Here is a 20,743-nt window from a genome sequence, read left to right as displayed (position 1 = left end):
GCTATTCATTTGCCTATTAATTTTATAAGAGTATAGTCAAGTCATCCTGATTACTTGGGGAGGTATCATGCATGGGTCTGAAAATTATTGTATGCCAACAGTACAACTCACTGTATTGTAGTTAAGTTATGTCATTTACAGTATATACTGGTATACCAGGAAAAGGGCAGGTCCGCCTTGTGGGACACCAGATGTTATTTCACAAGATCTGGAATAGTGGCTTTGTGTATGTGGAAACCATTCTAGTAAACTCCCAGTTTGTGTAGAAGTCATACATGTGCAACCTTGTCGAAAGCCATCTAGTACTGCCAGTTCTACTTGTAGTTTATTGTTCATTACCTTGGCTATATCACTGACAGTCACGAGCAGTTGTAAGTGTGACTCACAGGAGTGATGATCTAATTTGATTTTCTTTCAATATGTTGGTTGTTTCTAGATACTGAAGTTAGTGATATCGGACAGTAGTTTTGGGACCTATTTTTGTCTCCTTTTTGTGAACTGGTGTGACATATGCGTGCTTCCATTGAGTTGGTAGACTGCATTCAGATAATTATACTGTAGCAGGCTGCTCGTGTTCCATGGCCTTACACCGTAACTGTTTACTGACATTAATACTTGAGAGAAATACCTGCACTTGTGGGCAATCTCTTAATAAATTGAAAATCCCCCTTTGTGACTGTCTTAGCATGCAGAGCTAGCTCCACTGCTAGCATTGCTGTACTGTAATAAGCACAATTGACTGGCTAATATGCTTTCCATAACATGTACAGTTGGAATATGATTACATGTGCAGGAACAGTGTTTAAGTAAAGGGACAGAGGAGACTTGAGAGAGCAAGAAGATAGTAAATTTAAATATATCTGTTAATCTAGAAGATAAGTTTTCACCTGTCTGGTTGTGTGTTTTCAGCGTTCATGTTTAAAATCCAAGGAATTAAATTAAATACTCAATATTATAGAAAAAAAACTTCAGTAAAAATAATTAATATGTGACAACCACACACATCTGCAAAAACAGTTTTTCCTACTGCATGTACCTGACAACTTATACTCGACTTGTGAATAAAGTACAAGAGCTTGCACTTTAGTTACTATAGTACCCCTAACACAGCATAATGGCTTGGTGAAATTTAAGTGTATGCATGTGACTGTTCTATTAGAGTATTTCAATGAAATTAAAGCATTTACTACATGATGTACCCAATAGTTTTGTAATTTCTACCTAGCTGTTCTTTAATTTCCCATCAATTGTTCTTCATGCTTTAAATAAGATGTGAGCTCCTAGTCTGCATGTTGTTGGTGCTAAGAACCCCTCAACTCCAATGGGAGAGGTCAAGCCCCCTGTTGAGTGTATGAAATAATATAAGGACTGTGAGACACCTCATGTAGAGTAAAATAATATTATTGAACATTTAGTGTTTGTAAAAAGTCATCTCATTTATGGTTCATATAATCTATAAATAGCTCAGTCATCTGGCTTACATGGTAGGCATCTTCCACATTGGCAGCTACGGGATATTTGTAGCTACAGAAAACTTATTTCTGGAAAGTGGAATACCTTGCAGTCATATCACTGTGAAGACTACTGTGGTAAACAGCGAATGTCACTGCAAATGCTTAGTGACATTCACGACTGCACCTACTGAGTCCTTTTATCTGTGGCATATACTCTGCAATCCTTGAGAATGTATAGCATCCCTCCTTCCTTAGTTGTTGTGCCCAGAGAACTGCACTTTAGAAGTAGCTACTGCTGGAGAGGCTAAGAAATTACCAAAGTACTTTAGTTCTGCACTGCTTGTCACAAAAAAACTTTGCTCTTGTACCAGCACAGATTGTCAACTTTCAAACGCTTACAAAGTTAACTTTGTAGATGAGATTGGCCATAAGTAAACGATTTATTACTTTCAAAAGCTTTTGACAATTAGGTATCAGCTTATTAGGGTGTATATATCCATTCACTGAACTGGACTCAGCTTTTTATAACCAAATTTAACCACAGAAGTGTTTTACCATTCATCATGAGACATAAACTTGCACTAAAATCTCAGTGTAGTTTATTATCAACAATAATTTGTTTACTGCTAGCAACATTACGGTATGCACTGTTAGCACTACTGATGCATCTCTCTATCTTTTCTAATCCTGATTTGTAAAATAGTATGCATTGACATAAAATTCAGTCAGTTTTACCTATGCAATTACATTATGTAACATATGTAAAAATGATGTAGCATTGTCTAGCCTTTCAGCAGTTCACTCACTTCATTTGGTTCTTTGATAATAAAACTTGTAAATAGCAGCAAGAGTACAGTGAGAAACACTGAAATGCTTTCCCAATGCACACACTATCTAACAGGCAGGTAAGGCTACATATATTTGTGAAAAACTAAATTAGCACAATATAATGTAATGTTAAATACACCACTAAGCTAGTTTACAATCGTTTTTATGTACCTCTATGATATGTGAGAAAGGTATTGAGAACACCATGTGGTAAAAAGTTAGTACATGGTTGTAAGGGATGTTGAACTAACTTACATGAATCTAGTAGTTAAGTCCAGTTACACCATGCAGCCCTTACAATTTGTCCATTGTGCTATGCTATAGTGCATGCACGCAAACTTAAAATGTGACCTATTACATTTGTGAGCAACTGTTTAAAAGTGAAATATTGTATATAGTCTGGGAATAATTTATCAATTTGACTGTTTTGTGAAATATCTCATTGAAATACTCTAATAAAACAGTCATGTTAAAAGTGTCCTTGAAATACTCTAATAAAACAGTCATGTTAAAAGTGTTCTTGAAATACTCTATTAAAACAGTCATGTTAAAAGTGTCCTTGCTACCCTATTAAAGTATGTTAAGTACATTTTTACAATCACATAAGAATCTATGGTATGGAATAATTACTTTGACTACTATGGAGACATTGGCTGGTGCCTATTATTGCCACCAACATAATTATGAAATACTCAAGCAGCTGCATACATTTTTTGAGCAACATCAGTGACGAATGTCATGGAGGAGAACATAAATTGTGACAAAGTCTGCAAAAACAGGGTGTGGGCGCATAAACAAAATTTTCATGACTCATATGTATCTTGTTGTGGCATTATGCTATTGCCATGCATGCAATTTTTGGTCCATATTGAACATTTACTTGGCTATAATTATACTACAAGTTTCAGAATGCAAATATTCTATTCCAGTCTTGAATTATGACCTGTTATGTGGTTTGTGCCCACATGCCCTGTTATCACAGGTCCGGTCACAATTATGTTATAATCACATGTACATTTTAATGCCGTACAGTCACATTATAAGTGCAATTTTTCCTTTGGACAACCATGTGCATCATGTGTAATTCTATTGGTAGTGCAGACAGTGTGTTGGCTGTAATTACATGATACCACAAGGCACTAGCATGAAGTATCTGGTTGGGTAGGAAAAAAATCTAACCTTAGGCTATTGAGATTGAATATATTTAGGGTATTTGTATAGCTAAAAGGCCATTTTTAAAACAAGGAATTTTTAAACTCTTTCTGGTATTTGTGCTGGCTTTGCATATGATAATTTGGCTTAGAAATTTTTATAATTACACTTCATTCTGAGATTAAATTTGAGGACAATTTTGAGAGTTGAGTGTGCTATTTAGAAAACTAAGAAACTGGGTAAACTTAGGCTGTGTGAAGTTGAATAGTCCATCAGTATGTAGGAATATTTGAAAGTTGTATATGCATACCCTAGTATTTTTTCTAAATATTATTAAACCATGCATCTGATACTGAATCTCAGAGCATTTTAATATTGTGTTTGCAATTTTTAACCCGGAAAACTTTTATGTATTCAACACTCTGAGATTGAATCTGACACGTTTTAAGAAAGCCTACTCTGTGAATCAATTGATTGTACTTAATAATTATAATCAGTATACGCAAAATTGTGACTGTGGCTTATACACAATATCACAGTAGCTGGAATTGTTGGACCGTAAGTATGGCTACCTGCAGAGGAGACTTTAAGAGCTATCAAAAAGAATTTATGTTAATTGCATATTTTTACTTCTAAGCTTAATATGGCTTTATGGGATTAGTGCAATTCTCTTCTACTGTTGCCGTTTGCCCTATGGTGAGCTCTTCATCACATGATGACATCTATAATCACCCTGTATATTAATATCAAGCAGGCGGGGTTCAGTGGGGTTCATTAAATTACGCATCAGAAAAGCTTAATTTGGCACTAAGTTTTTAATGAAACCCTCCTAAAGTTGATTTTTAATTGCTCTGTACAAATCCTATGTGCTCACATGAGTGTGTTGTACCTCCTCTGAGTAGCTACTTATGTGAATTGTGTTTGATCAGTGGATGTCTACACAATGTCATACACTATAGGTTAGGGGTCAAATACATTGAACAAGTACAAAAAAAATTGGAATTTCAACTAGAGTAGGGACCATATAGCACATTGATAAAAAGTACTGAAACAAGCTGGAGTACTGCACAATATTAAATCACAGTAAAACAATAAGAAGTGTTATATCCCTACTGTGCTCCAAGATACCATAACGGAAATTTACAGTAGGGATATAACACTTCTTATTATTTTACTGTGATTTAGTATTGTACACTACTACAGCTTGTTTCAGTACTTTTTATTGATGTGCTATGGTCCCTACTCTAGTTTTGTGTACTTGTTAACTTCTTGTGAAATAAAATTATTATGACTGGTGAACCCATGCATACCACATCAAAAGAAAGAAATGGCGCTGCACACCCCAGCTACCAATTATTGTCTGAAGTATCCATTACACTTTGTTGTCAGCTATGTTCAATCCATTACACAACAGTACAATTCAAGAACTGTTCAAAATGCACCTCTGCAATCAAAGTAGTCACTATGAAAAATATAGATGATTTCCATAACGAAGGGAAGCCATCATGCGCTACCGCTAAATAGTTAGACACCTTTTGCTGTCAGCAAAGATGAATGTAACACAAAGGAGGACACTGGTAAGTCCATGAAGAATGCATTGTATATACTGCGGTATGCCAAAAGGCACCTCTCGGGCTGAAGTGATATCGAACAGTGAAAAACCAAACCCGTAGCCTTAAGTTAGCTGTTATTGAGTCACACTTGTCGAAGACATCAGTCAGTCAGTTACTCAGTCAGTCAGTAGAAAATTCCATTTAATAATTTTTGGAAACAATATCTGTAGCAACTTTTTGAAAGCATTTTGGGTCGATCTGAAGGCTTGTTGGGCTAAGTTTTACCTAACCAATACAGCCTCATCATTGTCAGGAAAAAAGTATAAGGCCAGTTTTTGGGTGATGTTTTATCATGGGACATACCCACACAACTTTGTGGTTCCTACTATACAGTACTGTATGATAGTACTAATATTTACATCAGAACAGTAATTACATGTACTTATAAATACAAATACTTGTCAAATACTTTTGTGTAGTTTGGCATTGAATAATTGACAACCGAGTCAACCACTTAGTTATAATTATCTATGCAGATGTAATTCTGCTAATGAGGTGTCACCGTTAGCTTTTAACTTAAAGGGACAGTATTGCTGGCTTTTAAAAAGTTATGAGATTAAATGATCTCATTAAAAAAATAATGATGTCATATTATATTCTTAGTGATCAAAAGAATAATTTAATTTTATATCTTACTTTGTGGTGTAATTGAATACTTTGAGAAAGTATTTAAATATAAGTACAAATAAATCCAATTTAAAATACTTAATACTCCAAATTTGTATTTAAAAATAAAGGTAGTGGTTACAAAAATCCATCTACAATTTTACGTTAGAACCATGGATGGTAACGAATTACAAATATGGCAACTATATATAGTTAGGACTTTACTAGTCAAGAAGGCTGGCCTGGTACTGAAACATTTTGCAGGAAATGTGTGTTTGTATGCTAAGTTGAGATACTTGGAATTGTATTTCTGTCAGTGTCTGATGCAGTTCATTCGGCAATATCCACTAGTACCTAGAATGTGTGTTTATTGACCTGACAGCAGTATGTATATACTTCTATCTTTACAATCAATATATTGGGTACAATGCATGCTACAAAATAATCTTATGCATATTTTAGCAGTAAACAGCAAAATTTATATAACCTGTTTGGGGAAGGTAAGAATATCTTTGCTTAATTTCTGAGTATTTGAGTACCATCCCTGAGTATTTTACGTTGTGACTTTGTCTAAGCTTATAACATTCTTGCTTGTAGCATGGTTGATTTACCATAAACAGGGAAAGTTTTGCCAGGTGAAGTGCGGTTAAGGCTTACCAAGACTATTAAAACTTTCATTGTAAAATTGTGAATAACACATAATAAAATTATTTCAGTTCAATGAGGAAATTTTTGCAGTTTGTTTTGAAATCACAAAAACTACAAAACTTTCCCTATTTGTTTTAGATTAAAAACCATACAGTACATGATGGATTTGCCAATTCATAGTGAACAAATCACAACTCCATAGACTGCTCCACTTATAAATTATTGGTTAAGTACTGTAAGTTCTTGGTATAGTGGTATAGTCACTGTGCAAATCTACAGTTTTCCTGCTCTCTAATTGAACTGACTACTTACCAAATTGAGAATTAAAGGCCAAATTCAAAAAGTAAAGTTGCAGTATGACAAAAGATCTAGACTACTATATAGGTTTGCTAAGTAATGATCACATCAACCATGTACGTCTAATTTCAGGGGCGGATCCAGGGTTTGGAAAGGGTAGTAGGCATATGAATCATGGAGCAGGAGATCTGGGGGGCTGTGCCCCCCAGAAGCTAAAGCTATGTCATATGTTTCAGGACTGTTTATGCACACAAATATCTTAATCATACTGCTTTCTAAGTGGACTAAGAGTTGTGGATAAGTGAGTCATGAATAGTCCAGTTACCTAACTAGGCCTGAGTAATATGCTCAAAATTTTGTCTAAAATACTTCCAGGAATTTCCCAAAATTTTCATCCATTATGCTCTTTCAGTGTTCCTATTATGCTTGCATTATGCTCTTAAGGTAGCAACATTTGTTACAAATATCTTGGAACATTTTAATCAGTGAATGCTCTATTAGAGTATTTCAGTACAAAGTGACTGTTCTATTAGAGAGTATTGATCTAAGGAGCTATGTACAATGCATTTAAGTGCTTTATTACAGTTTCCACTGACTGCTCTATTAGGGAGTATCAATCTATTTTAAGCTCTACAGTATGAAATATCCACCTAATATGCCAGCATTATGCTGGCATATTTGACTCAGGCCTATACCTAACTATATATTAATAGCCTAAAGAAGGGCATAGACAAGACCATGTGCATTTCATTTACAAAATATTCTTAGCAGGCTAAATGTTCCCATGCATGGGATAGACGTGCCCCCGTTGGATCCACCACTGATTTTATTGCAGGATACAAAAATATATATGATTAAACTTTGAACCTCTTCCTCTCACATTGTATAGTTAACACTCCTCAGGAAATTATCTTCAAATTTTATTCATGTTGAAACAAGGTTGCGAGTTCACTCATATTCTCTACAAAATATATTTTTGAATCAGTAGTGGACCCAGTGCCCTTGAATACTTCCATGTATCCAGGATATACAAGTATACATGCATATATGTATACTGCAGTGCTGCATTGATATGACAGGGGCCAGGACACCAGACCAAAGATCATACATAGCTACTTTATGAGAAGAATGTTCTAGAACTTACCAGACTGCATACTAATTAAACAATAATGACATAATGTAGTGCTATAAAAACAGCTGTAATTTTATGTACATTGCTCAGTGTAATTTTTAATGTCAAAGAAGTTAGTCTGCTCAACAAGTGTGTACAACTGGGACAGGCTTCACAACTTTTGGAGGCCCTACCGAGATACTGAGACATTCACTGAGCTAGAAGAGCCTGAGTATACTGAAGGAAGAAGGTGAACTAGAAATTCCAGAGTATACTGAAGGAAGAAGGTAAACTAGAAACTTGTCAAGTCTCTTCAAGAAGACTGGAACACTTCAGTTTAAGAGCAGTTTACAGTGGTTTAGTTTCCTAAGACTAGTTTAGAGTGTGTGTCATCATAGCCAGTGGTAGAATTTGTTGTACAGGTAGAAGCTAGTCAGTGTCATAACTTTAGACTTTTCAGTCATGGCCCAAGCTCCCTGTGCTAGTTGTAGGAATATATTGTTAATAACGTAGACCAAGCTTTACAGTGTGAGTTGTGTGGGCTTTGGGAACATCTGTCATGTATAAGAGAACCTGATAAGCCTTCAGAAGAACTATATACTCTTCTATGTCAGTCACAATGTAATGCTCTATGGGCAGTATGTTCAATTTGTCACAGTCAAGGTTCTGTAACAAAGAAATTGTATGAGTTAGAGTCAAAAACACTTATTCTGGAAGAGCGACTACATACTAGTGAACTATTGCTACAAGAGAAAGAACGCCCCTGGTGGATCATTTACAGAGAGAACTACTGGAAGCAAAAACAGACAGACAGGATACTCCAGTTGTTCGAGAAACAAAAAATGAATTTACAGGAAAAGCTGGATGAGGAAAGTCACAGCAAGCTGAACAGCCACCGCCTTCTGACCAGCTAGCACAGTAGCAGTCAGTACAGCAGCAGTTTGTTCCTTTAGAAGACTATCATAGTGATAGTAGTGAAAGTGAGGGTAATGTTCCTACTTTCAAGTGTCCCCTAGGTTTTAGAGAATTACAAACGACTTGATAAATTCTCTGGAAAGAGTGTGAAAATGATTTTGAAGTCTGGCTAGTTGATTTCATGGAAGCCACAACTGACTGCATGTGGACAGATGATGACAGAATTCATTGGTTCTCATGGTTTTAGTCTGGTTCTGCAAAGGTTACCTGGCAAAGAACTGTTACAACAGAAGACAAAGCATCATGGCAGGGGATAGTTGAGGTCTTTAGAGGTCAATATGGAGTGCACATGGACCCAAGAACCGCCTATCAACGCTGTCATGAGTTACAATATGACAAATTTGGCTCAGTGCAAGGACTTTAGAATCAATGAGAGACTATCAGAGGATGGCACCTCAAAGGTTATCTGATGCCAATTTGGAGTCCATATTGTGGAACAAGGTTCCCGTTAAGTTACAGAAAGAAGTTGGCCAGATGACTGAAGGTTCCTTGCAGGAATTGTTTCAAAAGTTGTTGAAGGCTGAAGAAACAATTAAAGAGAGAGAAGATTTAATTACAAAGATTCAGAAGGGAGAGAGTTTCAAAGCAAGTTTAAGAGGTCTAGTTACAGGTATGATGGAAAAGCAAATTACCCACCAGTGGCGTAGCTACCATTGAGGCAACCGAGGCAGCTGCCTCGGTAAAAAATGCTCAACAATTCAGGCTGAGCAGCCTGAGTTTTCAGTGGCACCCCTAATTTTCTACTCAAACATTTACTACAACTAGCATTACTGTACCACACATAATGAATCCATGACTGTACTAAGCAGGGCTGAAGCCCATGGTGACAAAGTCCGCCATTGGCTGGACCACTTTTCAGCTACTTGAATTTGTTTCAAAAAAATCGAGATACTCTAATACTGTAATAGAGCAGTCATCGTAATGTACTCTAATAGAGCTTTCAGTACAGATTACAGCCACTGTTCTCATTACACTGCTTGGTCTAAATCATTTACATTTATGTTAGTTGTCTTTAAATTGCTTTTTAAAAGTTCCAATGAGTCAACTGCATGGCATTACATTGAGCTACTGAATTGATTACATCATGCATTAGCAGTTACAATTAGCTAAAAAATAGCTTTCACATGCCATTTCAAAGCACAAATTTTCAAACATTTCCTTGAGGGAGCATGCCCTCATACTCCTAGCTTGACATGCAGCTGAATATCACATGAAAGAGACAATCTCTGACTTAAATACCACATCAGATCAATGAAAATATAGTGTGCATGATATGACCTCCGTTGCAGTCCATGGATGGCCTGACCTCTAAAAATATCTCCGGAGTAAGTCAGCTTTTTGTGCTGAGTGAAATTGAACTAGTCTAATAACTGAAGCATGGTATACTGTAGCATTAATTAAGCTGGAGTATGACATGCAGAAAAATGCTCATAGTCTTCTGAAATAGTTTCTTCCATCCAACCAGTCAATGTGAAAATGCCAAACTTGAAAATGTTTGTGAATCAGTTGAGTCAGACCCTCTCAATTAGGTCAATGTATAAACTTTGCCTCGGTAAAAATTTTTTCCTAGCTATGCCACTGCCCACAGTCCTGCCAAGGGTCTGCCAGTACCAGTATGTCAACTGTTAAGGGTTTTTTAAAGTGTGGCAAAAAGGGTAATCTTGCAAGGTCATGTCATGTAGTGAAATTTGTAACAGAAGGTAGTCAGCTGATAGTAAACAGAATAACAGTAAACAGTTACATGATGAGTCAGCTGATATTAAACAGCAGAGCAGTCAACAATCATGTGACCAGTCAACCGACAGAGAGCAAACAATCAACCAGCTTGTGAATCAGCCAGTTGATGAAAACAGTGAAAGCCAGTCAGTGTCAGAGGTATGGATACATATGTTATCTGTAAGTAAATCATATACATGCTGTAATACTAATGTGGTTGGTTCAGTTTACAAGGCTGATGTAATAGTTGGAGGCATTCCAACAAGAGCATTTATTGATTCAGGCTCACAAGTGTGTATTGTCAGATAACAATTGCTTCCCTACATCAAAGAGAAACAAAATTGGAGTGTCTCTAATTGTTTGGCCCAACATTTATCCCTTGATACTCGGCCCATTGGAGCAGAGGGGTCCCCACTTGGTGCCAAGGCTTTGGTAAAGTTACATGTTGTCGTTGACATCACTGGGTTAAGCTTACAAATTCCCTGCTATGTGATGGACTCTTCCAAGCCTATTTGGCAAGGAGAAGTTTGGAACTGTGGAATGATTATGGGTACAAATGCCCTTGTTGGCTTTGATTTTAGAATAACTCATTCTAATGGAATTGAGGTGATTACAGAAAGTTTGCTACAGCAATTAAGTCAGGCAGGAAATTTACTGGAATCACAAAAGTTGTCTGAAGTACCTACAAGTGAAACCACTCTTACCTTTTCTATTCACAAGTGACACAACAGAGTCATTAGCTGAGCCAGTGGCTTCTTCAACATTGCAAGAGTTAGTAACTACAACACAGCGGTCAAACGGATCTACAAAAGTTCTTCCAATGGTTTTGAAACATACTGTGCAATTAATGCCTGGACACACTGTGTGGATTGATGTGGTAGGCCAATCACAGCAACAAGTGGCTGTTAACTTCATACAAGATCATCTGTGTACAAATGATGCTACAATGCCTGAAGAGTGTACTGAGCTTGTGCCAGCACAATCACAACTTACTGTGAAATCTACATATAAACCCATTGCTGATGTAGTGCATTCCAGCACTAGCTCTGATCCCAATAGTCTACAGATTATTGTTCCAGATGATAATATTATGAGTGAGGTACAATGTGATTTTACTGATGGAATTTGTGGAAGTCAAACTCTGTGCAGAATTCCTTTGATTAATTGGGGAACACAACCTCAAGTGTTCAAGAGAGGAACAGTCATTGGACAGTTGGAAGAGGCTAGTCTAGTAGAACATGGTGATCCATTGTGGAACAGTCTATGGGAAGAACCACCCAAAAGAGCTGAAGAGCAGTCGGTTAGAATGTGTCAGGTTAGTGATCAATTGAATCAATTGGAGAAAGAATTCAAGATCAGTGATCAATGTTCTGATACTGAACAAAGGCAGTTCCTGGACAGTTTATTAGAGCATGATCAAGTTTTTACTTTGTGTGATGAAGAGTTAGGAGAAACTGATGTAGTAGAACATTCAATAGACACTGCAGGTGCAAATCCTGTAAGAGAAGCTCCAAGAAGATTACCATATCAGGGCTGGGGGAAGCATCAAATTATTGGTCAGGCAAAGCTATCAAAATAACTTGATGGTGGTAAATGTTCATGGATAATTTACTGTGACAGTAAAATATTGGTCAGGCTCTTGCCTGGGCTGCCTGGACACTTCCCCCAGCCTTGCATATGCCTTGAGAAAGTAACTAGAGGAGGAGCTAGATAAATTGTTGCAAATCAATTGTGTAAAACCAGCAAATAGTCCCTATGCTTCACCAATAGTACTAGTTAAAAAGAAGGATGGCACTCCTTGACTTTGTGTTGACTATTGAAGTATCAATAAGGATACAGTTCCAGATCGTTATCCATTACCTCATGTGGATGAGCTGATAGATGCTATTGGGAACCAGAAGGCAAAGTATGTTTCAACCCTTGATCTGATGCGTGGGTACCATCAGGTCAAAATGGAAGACATGTCCAAGGCAAAGACAACATTCATTTGTCATTGTGGCTTGTTTCAATATTGTAGAATGCCGTTTGGCCTTACAAACGCACCAGAAACGTTTCAAAGATTAATGGATAAATTATTTGCTGGGTGGGATTTTGTATTCATTTATTTAGATGATATTCTCATTGCTTCTAAAACCTTTTCTGAACACATCACTCATTTGAAGAAAGTATTGCAGAGGCTTCAGGAAGCAGGACTCGGAGTAAAGCCCTCAAAGTGTGCTATTGCTGAGCACAAGGTTGAGTACCTAGGCTTTGTATTGTCATCTGTCCTACAGAGAAAAATATTGATGCCATCAAACATTTTTCTAGACCATCCACAGTGAAGGAAGTCAAACGATTTCTAGGGTTAGACAATTTCTACCGGGAGCATGTCAGAAACATGGGAATGATCAGTAAACCTTTAACAGCTTTAACAAAGAAAGACAAACAATCTGGTCAACCTGTCTGTTTGAATGGAATGAGCAGTGTGAGGAAGCCTTCCAGACTATAAAGCAAGTACTGATATCTGCACCAGTTCTAATATCACCAGATCTTGACAAGGAGTTTTTTCTATGGGTTGATGCTTGCGAGAATGGCTTTGGAGCTGTATTAGAACAAGTTGGTGATGACAATGAGCGACATCCAGTAGCTTTTGCTAGTAGGGTTACCAATGATGCTGAGAAGAAATATCCTCCTACAAAGTTAGAGATGGCAGCAATTGTGTTTGCTTTGAATCACTTTGAAGTATATTTACTTGGGCATAAGACAACAGTTTATATACAGACCACCAAGCCCTTGTATCCGATTATTTGTCTTTTATGAATAGTCAATCAAAGGGATTATTGTCAAGATGGTACCTAAAAATTGCTCAGTTCCTATCAGACCTCGTGCTTGAACATAAGCCAGGGAAGTTAAATGAGGCTGCCGATGCACTTTCACTAGCACCCATGCTGAATGAAGAGTCACTTGATGGTAGAGTACTGATAGTTTCATTTAATCTTGAAGAGCAGTTAATTCAGCAAATTTGTGACCAGCAGTCAAAGGATCAGGAGATAGTTGGTATCACTGATTATTTAGAAAAAAAGTTACCAGAAGACTGGAAAGTAGAAAAAAGAATTTTAAGTGTAGCAAAGAAAGGGTACTTTGATTTAGATGATGTGTTGTATTATAAAAGCAGTGATGTGCCTGCAGGGTGAAGACGTCTTGAAATTGTATTTCTATTGGCCCGGTATGAGTTCTTCAGTTTTTAAGAAGTGTGAGTCATGTCTTACTTGTGCAACAGTACAAGGACAAGAGAGAAGACAGAACCCTGCATTGCATAACATCCCAGTTGGTGAACCTTTTGCCATTGTTGGCATGGACTTTAAAGAAATGGATGAGAGTTTTGATAAGAATCACTATGCTTTAGTCTTTCAAGACTATTTAACAAAATGGCCAGATGTATATGCAGTGGCAGACCAGACTGCAGCAACTGTTGCTAAATGCCTAGCAGATTTAATCTACAGACATGTTGTGCCTACCTCTTTGATTCATGATCGTGCTCCAGAATTCCTTGCAGATGTTTTGCAAGATACAACTTTTATTCTGGGTATCAAACAGCTCCCCACCACCCCAGGACACCCACAGTGTGATGGCTTAATCAAATGTTTCAACCGCACGCTGAAATCTATGCTAGCGAAGGTAGTAACTAACAAAGGGCGTGACTGGGACAAGTTACTTGGTCCATTGTTGTTTGCTTATTGAACAATGGTACATTCCTCCACAGGAGAAACACCTTTTTCCCTACTATATGGTAGAGATGCTAAGCTACCGTCAGTACTGAATTTCCATTCTCCTTCTCCAAAGATTCCTGTTATTTACTCAGACTATGGCACAGTTCTCTTTAAGGAATTAAAATTTATTCGTGAAATTGCTAGGAAAAATATTCAGCAGGTTCAACTATCTCAGAAAAAACAGTATGACAAGTCTACTCATCCGGTAACAATTCAGGTTGGTAATACTGTATTAATCAATGAGCAACCCAAGTTCAAGCTAGATAAATCCTACCATGGACCATATCGAGTGTATGAAGTTACTGATACCATTGTCAAAGTTAAACCAGTGACTGAACCAGGCAGTGAAGCAAGATGTGTTTCCCTACAGAAAGTTTCCAGATGTAAAGAAAGCATTCCAACTGATCACAAGTGTGGCTAGGACATAGTAAAACTAAATTGAGAAAATGAAGAACTGTCAGAAAAAGGGGAGGAAGATGAGAAGAATGTTTTAGAACTTAAGACTGCATACTAATTAAACAATAAACAATGACATAATGTAGTGCTATAAAAACAGCTGTAATTTTATGTATATTGCTCAGTGTAATTTTTAATGTCAAAGAAGTTAGTCTGCTCAACAAGTGTGTACAACTGGGACAGGCTTTATTTACATTATACTAAGGGGTATACTCATTGGTAACCACATGCACTGGTTTATATATACTTGAGTATACACTGGTGTACACAGGTACACATGGGTATAAACAGGTATACATACAGCGGCGGAGGAAATAGTTGATATGAGGGGGGGCTGGGCTGACCCAGACTTATTTCTATAGTTTGGTAAGGTGAGACCAAAAAAAAAAAAAAAAAAAAGTCATAACCAACTGACAAGAGCTTTCCACCTCACCAACCACCATTTCTAGCTGATAAACTACATAAAAATCCTTACATAGCTCGCTACACACCGACTACTTTATTATAGAGTGACTGCTCTATTAGAGTATCTCGATCTTTATCACAGTTTTCAGCCCCACTCCAAGAAAGGTGATTTCGGTGTGATATCATTCTGAGGGGGGGGGGCTTCAGCCCCCTAGCCCCCCCCCCCTTTTGCCGCCTATGTATACATGAGTATTAGTGATGTGCGATATATCGAAAAAATATCGATTTCGCGATAATTTTGTCGATATAGTTATCGTATCGATTTTCGATACTGCTTTAGCAGATTTCGATATTTATCGAAAAGGTAACATTTTGCGATAATTATCGAAATATCGAAGAATATTTCGATAAATCTACAGCATTTAGTGTGTGATTGCGCAATCACGCTAGAAATGAAGGTTGGTTCTGTACTATCTAGCCACTTTAAAAACTTGTCTACCAGTTTCCTAGGCTTATTATTAGTTTTATGCAATAGTTTGTGTGTAAAGTGTATTTCAAGCATATTTATAAGTATCGGCCGCCCACGCAATTGCACCACCCACACAATTAAAAATTATCGAAAATCGTATCGAAATTTCGATATTTACCCAAATATCGTATCGATAACATATCGAAATAAAAATCCTGATATCGCACACCACTAATGGGTATACGCTTAATTAATTATATGTAATGTACAGGACTCGACAAGCGAGTGTAAACTTAATGTACATAAAGGTGTAGTGTGTGTGCAAATATTGTTAACAGTTAATTAGATCTTTAAAGTTTTGTAATGTTGTACAATTAATTATAGTATCTGGTAATTTATTCCACAGTTTAATTGCATCAGGGTAGAAGGAATATTTAAATGAAGTAACAGTGTTGGGAGTAACGCGTTACATGTAAGGTAAGTGCGGGTAATTCCGGACAGCGGCTAATTCCGGACACTTATATCGTCCTCAACAATGGTAGAATCCCTGGGCCTATAATTTGGTATGCTAATGTAGTGTACTATGACCTATCTACAAACCAAAATTGAAGCGAATCCGTTATTCCATTGCGAAGTTTGACACGAATTTGTAGCGTAATCACGAGTGTTTTTGTTCAAAAACTTTGAAAATGTTTATCTAACCAGACAGCCCAAGTTCATATTTTCAATTTTCAAAGATTTATAAGAAGATCATACCCTCGGGTAATTGCATACCAAAAATCATAAGAATCCATGCAGCACAGGCTGAGCAGCAGTCGATTTTTCAGCAGCTGTTCTATTGAAATACAAAGAAAATATTCGCGAATTGCATAAACTTTTTAAAATATGCACTGCTGCTTCCTCCCAAAGGGTATGAACTTTCTACTTGATTTATAAGCTACAGATGAGTGATACTTTATAGTCTCTATACTTTTAAAGAGGATTGGTAACCTGTAGAAGGCGCTACTTGTTTGTTATTCAAAGTGTCCGGAATTAGCCGCATGTTGTATTTTTACACGTTGTTAAATTTTCGCTCATAACTCCTCAGCAGTTGATTGTATCGAAACGAAATTTTTACTGCAGATGCACCCTAACTCGTTGTGAGTGCAGTGTTAGAGTGATTTTATCAGAGTGTCCGGAATTACCCTCATTTACCTTATTATTATTTTTGTGGTAACTAAGTAATATAACGAAATACACTATAAAAACAGGTAATATAACTCAAGTTACTTTACTTACAAATGTAACGCGTTACCTAAGTAATATAGTTACTGTGACGAATCTAATAATATTACTACTAGTAAAGAAGTTACTAATCTCGTTAGTAATTCACTGAGTAACGCCTAGCCACAACGGAGTAATGAAGCCTACTGAATGAAGCTTATTCACCAGCTTCTTACTTATAACTAAGATTTGCACATTGTCCAACAAGGGTTATTGCAAAAAGTGGCCTTTGGCCTAGTGGCTTTACGGCCTTGTAGCCTTAGATCTTGGTGATCACGAGAACATTAGTAGAGTGTGATACAGCTACTATGCATTATTGTTGCTTCGTATAGGCTTGTGTTAGACTCCATGCCAGCATAGAACCATAAGAGAGATCGATACTCTCTAATACAACAGTCACCTACATGGTTTTAATAAAATACTCTAATAGAGCATTCACAAGTTAAGTCGTATGGCTGCATTAATATATGGCAAGAAATAACAGCCTGGCTTGTTTACTCAGTTGAATACTGCTACTGTGACTACCCATAGATTATATAATCTGTGGACTACCTTACTCAGAAAAGCTCTACAATTTACATACCATGCTCTGTAGCTAGCTTGGTAGCTATAGCTACCAGATGATCCATGAAACATGCAGGCTGCAATATGAACAGGCCAACCATATTGGCTCTACGGCATGTGTATATAGCTAGGATTCTATGCGAGATTCTACATTAGAAATATCACATAGTCTGTATGTCATGCTTAATTTGCGAATGCTCTATTGAGTATTTATTATAAAAACATGTATAGTGACTGTTGTATTAGAAAGTATTGATCTCCCTTATGACTCTATGCTGGCATGGAGTTTAACACAAGCCTATGCGAGGCAACAATAATGCATAGTAGCTGTGTCACACTCTACTGATGTTCTCATGATCACCAAGATCTAAGGCCACAGGGCCACTTTATGCAATAACCCCACCAACAACGCAATCATGTCACGTGATAAGGTGGTAGTTTCACACGTGACAGCTTAAGGCTGTGGATACAAAGTAATATTATTATAGTTACTTTATTTTATGGGTAATATGTAACTGTAACTAAATAGTTCAGTTGCAAGTAATATGTAATTATAATATTAGCTATAGTTACTTTAAAAAGTAACTTGCTCAATACTGTGAATTAACACTGGTAAATGGTTGCTTGAATCTGTCCTCGGGTGGATACATTATTCTTGATAAGTGAGTTCCCTGTTTCAATTTCAACAAGATTATTAATAATTATCAGTCTCAAGTTTTCTCTTTTAACTTGAAGTGTTGTCCAGTGCATCCTATTTAACAACATGTTAGTGACTATAGAGTACATTGAGTAATCATTACGTACAGATCTTGCTGCTTTCCTTTGTACTCTTTCTAGTTTATCAAATATTATGACTAGCGTGGCTTTCTAGTTTATCAAATACACTGACATACTAGATAGATTATCGATAATCTACGCTTTCACTGTGAGTCTGTATGAAGGTAAGTTTTTGGTGAGTTCGAGGCGAGCTATGCTCGCTTCAACCCTAGCTCGCCTCGAACTCACCCAAAACTTACCTTCATACAACTAGTGTGCTTGATAGTGGAGTTATCAGAGTGACGTCCGTTCCGTTCCAGATTCCGGTTATTAGCCCATGTGTGAAAATAAAGGTCTGGCCCACGTGACTATACCGGAAAACACTTTACGTCTCCTACTAAAGTGAGTTGTGCTGAAGTCTTGCTGTATATTTAGCCACGCTAGTGCTGTGCCGTAATTGTTGTTAGCTATATCCCATTAAGTGTATGACATTGTTTGCCGGACGGAAAATTTGGTTTTGTTATATGATCGGATGCTGTTCTTTGTCCACAGGTTTTAAAAATGGATTTAGTCCTGGACGCGTGCGATCGTTTCGTCCTTACACCATACTTGTATCCTGCCAGCTTTGAACCAACCGACTGGCGCCGTCAGTTACTCAGCCTAGTTCTGATCACAACCATTACTGCATATGTGACATACTTCCTTTATGGGACCTTAAACTATTTCTTCATCTTTGACCAGTCATTGATGCAGCACCCGAAGTTTCTCAAGAATCAAGTGAGGCTGGAGATACAATATACCTGTTGGTCTATCCCCTTCGTGGCTACTCCAACAGCTGCAGTGTTTCTACTGGAGGTACGTGGCTATAGCAAGCTCTACTATGGAGTGGGGGGTGCATATGGTTGGCTATTCATTCTGTTTAGTACTTTCACATTTGTGATGTTTACTGATTGTTTGATATACTGGATACACCGTGGTCTCCATAGTAAACTGGTGTATAAACATGTCCACAAGCAGCACCATAAGTGGATAGTACCGACACCCTTTGCTAGCTATTCCTTACATCCAATCGATACTTTCTTGCAAGGTGTCCCATATCACATCTATCCATTTCTGTTTCCATTAAACAAGCTGTTGTATCTTACATTATTTCTTTTTGTTAATCTTTGGGCTGTGTCAATTCATGATGGAAATTATTGTGTACCCGACCTACTGAAGGCATACATCAATGGATCAGCTCATCACACAGATCATCATTTATACTATAACTTCAATTATGGCCAATTCTTCACTCTGTGGGATCACATTGGTGGCTCATTCAAGAGTCCAAGTGCTTTTGAAGGTGAAGGTCCGGGAGATGCTGTAAAGAGATTGCTTGCAGTAAAAGATAATTAATGTACAAAACATGTTTTTTGCTGAGTTTGTTTTCATTAATCTAACTGTTGTTAGACAATAGCATTTTTTTGATAGGTGCAATATATATGCAGGGTTTTTATTGTGGTAAGAAACCTGCATGTCTAACTAATAAATAATAACCTCCAACAAAGGAACAATCTAGTAAAGCCCAGGCCACTGTAAAATAATTGTTACTTCTGGTTACCATTTATTTAAGAATCTTAGCAATGCATGTTTTGGTTACTTAAAACAATGGCTCAAGTGACTGGTTAGGAACTCACAAGTATGCTAGTTTGTTTGTCAGACTTTTCAACACTACACTGTATATAGCATTGCATGTTAGTGTGTGAGTATACATGGCAAAGCTGTGCTGGGTCATTCTATACAGCTAGGCTGAGTGGCTCAAGTGTTATAAGTTATTGTTCAGATCCTTGGATTTGCACTACATATTTCAGTTAGAAATGAAAGGATCAGGGCTGGCCTTAGAGGCTGTAGGCAAAATAGCATTTCAGCCAACCAGATAATTAGTGATGATAAAGGTGTCAAAAGCAGGCTTTCGCAGTTGGGCTCTATTACAAGCTCGGGAAAGGGTTGCAAGTTTTATGCCTTCTCCTAAGGAAGCATATGGTGAAAACTATGTTTGGCTAGAATTGTTTACCATAACATGCAGCTGTGTGATATGGCTACATAGAAGGAAATGTGAACTGTATTCTTAAGAAATTTTATCAAAGGTGTTCATTTCAATGAATATCTGCATTTTAGCATTGATTATGGCTTCCTTAATGACATTGTAATAAATTAAGGAAGTGCATATTAAGTTATGAGAGATCTTTATACCCCACACATTGTATTTGCAGTTATGGGATTGTCACATGTACAGCAAGGTGTGACAACAGATGTGTATAAATATACAGGGATGAAATGAAATTGAAAAACCAGAAGACTTTAGAAAATTAAAACATGAATTCATCATGTACAAGTTTAATTATGACTAACTTTATTTTTACAGATAAAATACAAGGCAGCTGGTTATTGAAGGTGTTACTATGTGGTAAATAATTGATATAATAGTCATTGAGTTCTGTTATATAATCAACTAGTAGTATTAGTAAGTATATTTAAAAATAAAGTAGGGATCCAAGTGATAAAAAGTAGTGAAATGAGATGAATGATGGCATTACAGCATGCATGAGAAAACCCCTACACTGGCATGTTATGACAATTATTTTGTTCAATGCCATGGGATTTCTCACCAAGCTATACTACAATGCCATCATCCATCTCGT

The 20,743-nt window shown here is 37.1% G+C and overlaps 1 protein-coding gene across 1 annotated transcript; it reads left to right on the top strand.

The window, feature by feature from the left end:
• The first annotated feature begins 18,417 nt into the window (after positions 1 to 18,417).
• Positions 18,418 to 19,506, top strand: LOC136240733 (lathosterol oxidase-like). Its single transcript, XM_066031776.1, has 2 exons — positions 18,418 to 18,464; positions 18,615 to 19,506. Exon 2 carries the CDS (start codon positions 18,624 to 18,626, stop codon positions 19,455 to 19,457), a length of 834 nt encoding a protein of 277 aa, XP_065887848.1. The 5' UTR covers positions 18,418 to 18,464; positions 18,615 to 18,623; the 3' UTR covers positions 19,458 to 19,506.
• The last annotated feature ends 1,237 nt before the right edge of the window (positions 19,507 to 20,743 follow it).

This window comes from Dysidea avara, chromosome 1, assembly GCF_963678975.1.
Source record: "Dysidea avara chromosome 1, odDysAvar1.4, whole genome shotgun sequence".
In the NCBI taxonomy this organism is placed as follows: domain Eukaryota; kingdom Metazoa; phylum Porifera; class Demospongiae; order Dictyoceratida; family Dysideidae; genus Dysidea; species Dysidea avara.
This window is presented reverse-complemented; position numbering and strand designations above follow the sequence as displayed.